General features: G+C 47.0%; 1 protein-coding gene across 1 annotated transcript; it reads right to left on the bottom strand.

Annotated features, from left to right (window-relative positions):
• Nucleotides 1-277: 277 nt before the first annotated feature.
• LOC116851610 lies at nucleotides 278-3,585 on the bottom strand. Its single transcript, XM_032831209.1, has 4 exons — nucleotides 3,478-3,585; nucleotides 3,140-3,342; nucleotides 2,735-3,053; nucleotides 278-2,224 (listed from the first exon to the last, which is right to left on the bottom strand). Exons 1-4 carry the CDS (start codon nucleotides 3,583-3,585, stop codon nucleotides 278-280), a joined length of 2,577 nt encoding a protein of 858 aa, XP_032687100.1.
• Between the last annotated feature and the right edge of the window lie 2,589 nt (nucleotides 3,586-6,174).

Raw genomic sequence — 6,174 nt, 5'->3', positions numbered from 1 at the left:
CCTTTTTTCGTTTAGATCCTCAGGCTCCATGAACATGCAGCCCCAGGATCTATACCTTTTACATATGAGTACAGGACACCGACATAAAATGTGGGCTCTGTCCTCTCTTTCCTCACCACATAGGCGGCAGTCGTTTTGTTCCGTAAACCCAAGTTTGTTTAGATGGCTCCTCAGTGTGATGTGTCCCGTGAGAAGACCCAATCCCACCTTCAGCCTTAGTCTGTTTATGGTCAGGAGCTCGTCGGCTCTCCCCGGCGATGGTTGCTCCATTAGCCGTTTAGCTGTCCGGCAGCCCCCCCATCGTTCTCCAGAAGCCAACGTGCTCTCGCTCAAGCCATCCTCTGATGATGTTGATTCCCGTTACAAAAAGTATTCTAACGATCTGCGTGGCTGGGTCCATTTGGGTCCCCAGCTTGGCCAACTCGCCGGCTATCTCGTTCCCGAGAAATCCCTGATGTCCTGAGACCCATACTAGAGTTATCTTGTTAGATTCCCTCAGTCTAGCTAATGCCTGCATGCAGTCCCAAACTACAGCCGATTCTGTAGTGGTCTTTGCAAGGGCATGTATGGCCGCTCTGCTATCAGAGTATATGTAAAAGTGCTGGTTTGCACTATCGTTTACAACAAGAATTTCCGCACACCTCAGGATGGCCATCACCTCGGCTTGAAAGACCGTGGCCAGCCCGCCCAGAGGTATGCTTTTTCTATGGTTTCTTTTCGGCCTATAGATTCCTACCCCATACCGACCATTTGCACCCGATCCGTCTGTGAACCAAAGATCCACTTTTGGATCAGCTAGTAATTTAGAATTGTTCCAGTCGTCCCTAGTTGGTATTAAAACTTTAAATTTCTTCCCCAACTGATGTTTTCTTGGAATTCTATCCTGTTTTAACATGAAGGGGTACTTCTGAGAAAGTCCCAGTCTAGTGTGTCCTAGACAGGTATCTTTCCATTCCCCCTGACATCTAAGTCTATAAGCCGTTCTCCTGGCTTGATATTTTATCAGCTGACCGAGAGGTGAGTAGCAGAGAGCTATTTCCAGCGCCTCCGTCGGGGTGGTTCTCATGGTCCCTGTCACAGCCCTCAGATAACTACCCTGAAGGCTTTTTAGCAGGTTCCTGGCCCCCACCCTCTCCATTCTCGGCCACCATACTACCGCTGCATAGGTTAGTCTTGGCAGCAACACCGTCCTATACAGCCAAAGGGCAGCCCTGGGTTGAAGCCCCCAGTTTCTACCCATTACTCTTCTACAAGCCCACATGGTGGTATAGAACTTTCTTCTCTTCTCCTCGAGGTTTGGCAGCCAGCTTAGTTTAGCATCCAGAATCACTCCAAGATACTTCACCGAGCTTGTGTAAGTTATTTCCCTGCCCCAGAGCTTTAGTGGCTCTATGTGTTCGGGTTTGTATTTCCTGGTGAAGACCACTGCCGAAGTCTTAGATGGGTTGACCGACAGTCCCTTCTTTCTGCACCAGGTTTGAACTATCCTCAAGGCTGCCTCCATCCTCTCCTTGAGGATCGATATGAAATTTCCTCTAGCAATGATGGCCACGTCATCCGCGTAGCCATATACCAGGAATCCTGCTTCTTTTAATTCAGCCAGAAGGTCATCGACCACTAGACACCACAGCAGGGGAGAGATTACGCCCCCTTGCGGGCAGCCCCCAGCCGGACTCCCCCCAACTGAATTTTCACCCAGGCTTACGGTTAGACTTCTGCCCGTTAGCATGCTTTGCGTCCAGTCCACGATCGCCTCTAGGATCTTGTTTCTGTACATTGCCTCTTTGATAGACTTGTTAGAAGTGCTATCAAAAGCTCCCTCTATGTTTATAAAGACTCCTATGGCGTACCCCTTGGCTTCCAGCTGTCCCTCCACTCCGCTCATAAGGTGATGTAGGGCAGTCTTGGTCGACCTGCCCTCCCTATAAGCGTATTGAGTTGTGGTCAGTGGGCAAGAGACCAAGGGTCCTGTCTTCAGGTATCTGTCTACCAGCCTCTTCACTGTTTTCAAAATGAATGATGTAAGGTTGATCAGCCTGTAATCCTTGGCCAAGATATGACCGTTTCTGCCTGGTTTAGGGATAAAGACTACCCTCGTCTCCCTCCAGGTTTGTGGTACATATCTCAGGGCTATACTAGCCCTGAGTACTTTTGTTAGTGGACCTGTCAACACCTCCAGTCCCTCCCTTAGGAGTGCCGGGTAAATGCCATCCGGTCCCGGTACCTTATAAGGCTCAAAGATTTCTATTGCCCATTTAATCCCGCTCGGTTATACGATTCTGGCCGCGAGGGAACATTCTTTGGTCATTCGAGGTTCTCTTGATTGATCCTCGTCTCTGTTGCTCCAAATCGTGATATCCTCTCTGAATCTCGGAAAGTGAGTGGACATCAAGTGTCTTAGTGTCTCCTCCGTTGATTCAGTGTATCTTCCATCCGGAAGCTTAAGACATCCCAGTTGAGGTGAATTGTCTTTGCTGAGGATTTTGTTGAATCTGGATATCTCTGGAGAACTTTCAACGCTCCCGCAGAACTCCCTCTAGCTCCTCCTCTTTGACATTGTGATTTCTTTGCTATAGCGTCGTTGGGAGCTCCTGAAAGCTGCCCAATCAGTTTCCGCTTTTGACTTTCTTGCTCTATTGAAAAGCTTTCTTGTCTCAACGTTGAGCTTAATAAGCTCATTATTCCACCATGGGACCTTGGTTGCGACTTGTTTCCGCCTTAGTGGGCAGTTTACTTCATAGGCCTCTATGATAGCGTCGCTGACAAACTGCGACGCCACTTCTAGATCCTGTTTTGTATTAAATCTGGACGGGGCTTTTTTCAGAATGGTGCCAAGGTCCTTCCTGTAGCTCGTCCAGTTTGTGCCTCTGGGGTTGCGACCCCATTTCCCCTTTTCCCTGTGCTCGAGCGCAAAACGTAGCTGCCTGTGATCCGATCCCGAAGGTTCATTTGAAACCCTCCAGTCCCTCACCAGATCAGCCACTCCCCTCGTACATAGGGTTAGGTCTAAAACCTCACGTCTTCTGCAGTCCATGAAGATGGGTTCCGTTCCTCTGTTTAGGATGATTAGCTTGCTGTCCGAATGACGAATTTATGTAGGCTTTCCCCTTTCGGGTTGATGCCCGTGCTCCCCCATCACACATGGTGGGAGTTTGCATCGCAACCCAGGAGCACCTCCAGCCCTCTCTCCTCCGCATATTTCATTAGCTCCTTGACTTCCCTCTGTGGTGGAAGGTCTTTGGCGTCATAGGGCATGTAGACTGACCCCATCAATACATCCCTGTGGGTCCCTTCGTCCAGATTAAACCTCACTTGTACCACCGTGATATCTCCATTACTGAACTGCGGCATAAAGATTGCATTTAGACCTTTTGTCACTATATATGTCCTTATTTTTCCCTGAGTGGTGGACGAGATAATCTTGCCACTACCGCTCAGGCCTTTTATAGCGTTGTTCAAGAACTATGGTTCTTGTACAAGTGCTATTGCTGTCTGCATCACAGCTATGCCCCTAGCTAAAATCGCTGAGGCGCCTTTGCTGTGATGCAAGTTAATCTGCACCACTGAAACTTTAAGACCTGTCATTTCTATGCAGACTCTTACGGTCCAGCGGCTTCCACCTCCCTTCCGCGTTCCTTGCCAGTCAACCTTACAGTTGCCCGGCCCATCCCGCAGAAGGGTTTCATTCCGCAGTCCTTTAGGGCCTTCAGAGAGGAGTCGCCGACAATAACAGCGAAGTGGGCGCTTTCGTCGTCCCTGCTCTCGCTCCCCCTGACGACAACCCACTCGCTGGCTGCCAGTCCTGCGTTTTGTCTGTCAAGAAGTTGTAACGCCTCCTTGACAGCCAAATCCGGCTCCTCTAGGTGTACTACCAGCCTGTGGCGCTTCGGAAGCTCCTCAAGCGGCAGCACACGTAGCTCATTCTCCCCTAGTTTTAACTCCGAGGATAGGCTTTTTAGCCAGTCCGCGGAATCTACATCGGCGCAACCGCAAATGATTGCCCCGTCTCTCTCCCAAACTCCGGTAAAAAGGGGAGCCCTGGTAAAAAGGGGAGCCTCTTGGAAGTCCCAGGATCCTTTTCCTGATCAGCTTTTTAATAATGGCTATTTCCCCGAGTTTAATCTTGTTTTCAGGGTAACCCTCAATAATGAGTGCCACCCTGACTATTCCTTTAGTCGCCTGTGCAAAGAATCCTTGGTCATTGACCTTGGGCTTCTTGTCCAAGCGTTTTTCTGAGGGACTGGGGGTCGCGAGATCCGGTCTGGGGCGCTTTTGCGTCCCTGACGGACCCGCCTCCCCCCGAGCTCCTGTTACGTCTCCAGAGGCAGCACCCGATTCAGAGGTCTCTTCAGCCCTCTCTCTCGCCCGCTGTTTCTTCAGCTTTCTTCTCGCAACCCTACTCATTTTCGGACGTGGCTCTGCGAGTTTCCTTGCCGCGGAATCGGACCGAGCATCGGTACTCGATCCCGCGTCGCTTCCTCTTTCTCTAGGTTCACTTCCTAAAGAAGCCACTCCCTGGAGAAGGTCATCTATTTTTTTGCTTTTGTTTCCTACTTTGTTTGCTACTTGTGTCCATACTTGTTTCCACGAGTCCGCGGTACCGCGGTCGCGCGATCTCACCCGGGCAGAGCCGCGATTGTCCGGGGCTCGGCAGCGTACTCCCGGAGATCGCCCGGTATTCGGGAGGCACCGTTCATGACACAGCTCCCCCTGTGCCACGCAGTCCTCAGCACGGTTGCTAACACCTTGGCTTGGTGGGTTCCTCTTAGATGACTGCAGCCGGGAAACATCCCTGAGCGGATGCCCCGACCGCAGCCACAGCCCCACCACCAACGACAAGGTGGGAACCCATGCGGGGGGAAGTAATACATTATCTTAAATAAAAAAATTATTTATATCAGGATCAATATATAATCGTGAACTAAAAGATTGCCCAGTTTATTCTTTTGTAAGTTTAGGAACTTGTCCATTATATCCAATGAGAGTTTATTTGAAAATATTTTTATCTGAAAATAATTTTTCCCATTGGATAAGATGGACAGATTCCTAAAGTTAGAAAAGAACAAATTGGACAATCTTTTAATCTCTGATTGTATACATTTACCAATAACTATCGATTTGGTATACAGGATAAATCAATGTACCGAAGATAATTTCAAAATTTTAAGTAGGAATATATATCGAATGATATCATTTAATAGATCTATTCAAAATAAACTACTTTCATTAGAATCATTTTTTAAATTTCAACTATTAACCGACAAAAAAGTGAAGAAACAAAAGTTTTAAATACGTTTACACATATTTTAGTCCTTTTATTAGCCTTTGTATTTCGGATCAAATGTTGGAATTATCTTCCATTAATATTTAAATAAGTTTGTATTCGATGGCGAATGTTGTTTAATGTTCGTAGTATCTCCTCAACAGACAGAGATCGAGCTGCTTGAATACGTGCCTTCATATTTTCATCACGAACATTGGACAACATTCACCATTAAATACAAGCTTTGTTTAAATGTTAATGGAATTCGAACATTTGATGTGAAAAACAAGGGCTAATTAAAGGAATGAAACATGTGTTAATGTGTTAATTTAAAATATTGGTTTTTTCAATTTTTTTCTTCGTTAATAGTTTAAGAAAATAATTTATTGCTAACAACCCTGTCAGAGTTTATGGTCTATATTCTGAACTTTCTTTTATTGTTAAAAGCACCTGTAAAAGTTACTTATAAACAATAAACAGACTTATAAGTTACTTTTACATGCACTTTTAGCGATAAAAGAAAACTCAGATAATGGGCCTATGAAAACGAATAGCTATATTTGCAGAAATGTACTTACGTTTATCTGTGGTGCAGCTTTCTAATTCTTAAAACAGTTTTTAAATTGACAAATCAACTTCAAAATCAAGCAGCTTTAGTGAGTAAGTAGTAAGCTCATCTATCCAAAGACCAATGCCTGTGTCGCGGGTCCGACGGGCTGAGCTCCCGTCGGGCAGCGAGCGAACGCGCTGATATCGCCCAGCGCAGGGCGCGGTGAGGAAGGAGAGCGATTCGAACGATTTGCCACTTTGTTTGAAATCACTTTATTTGTTGCACAACACTTCTCGAGAATGCGGTTCGACGGCTAAGTATTTCGAAATGGAGATCTTCTGGTGCCGATGGCCGGGTCAGC

This window comes from Odontomachus brunneus, unplaced genomic scaffold, assembly GCF_010583005.1.
Source record: "Odontomachus brunneus isolate Ranch 3 - 2012 unplaced genomic scaffold, Obru_v1 Obru_scaffold_181, whole genome shotgun sequence".
Taxonomy (NCBI): Eukaryota; Metazoa; Arthropoda; class Insecta; order Hymenoptera; family Formicidae; genus Odontomachus; species Odontomachus brunneus.
The sequence above is the reverse complement of the archived record's forward strand: the minus strand, read 5'-3'. Positions and strand labels throughout refer to the sequence as shown.

Coding starts and splice junctions, on each gene's coding strand:
- LOC116851610 (XM_032831209.1), bottom strand. CDS start 3,585: ATGACAGGTCTTAAAGTTTCAGTGGTGCAGATTAACTTGCATCACAGC. Junction 3,054..3,139: donor GATGCAAACTCCCACCATGT/GTGATGGGGGAG, acceptor CATCCTAAACAG/AGGAACGGAACCCATCTTCA. Junction 2,225..2,734: donor CTATCATAGAGGCCTATGAA/GTAAACTGCCCA, acceptor GAGCCTTATAAG/GTACCGGGACCGGATGGCAT.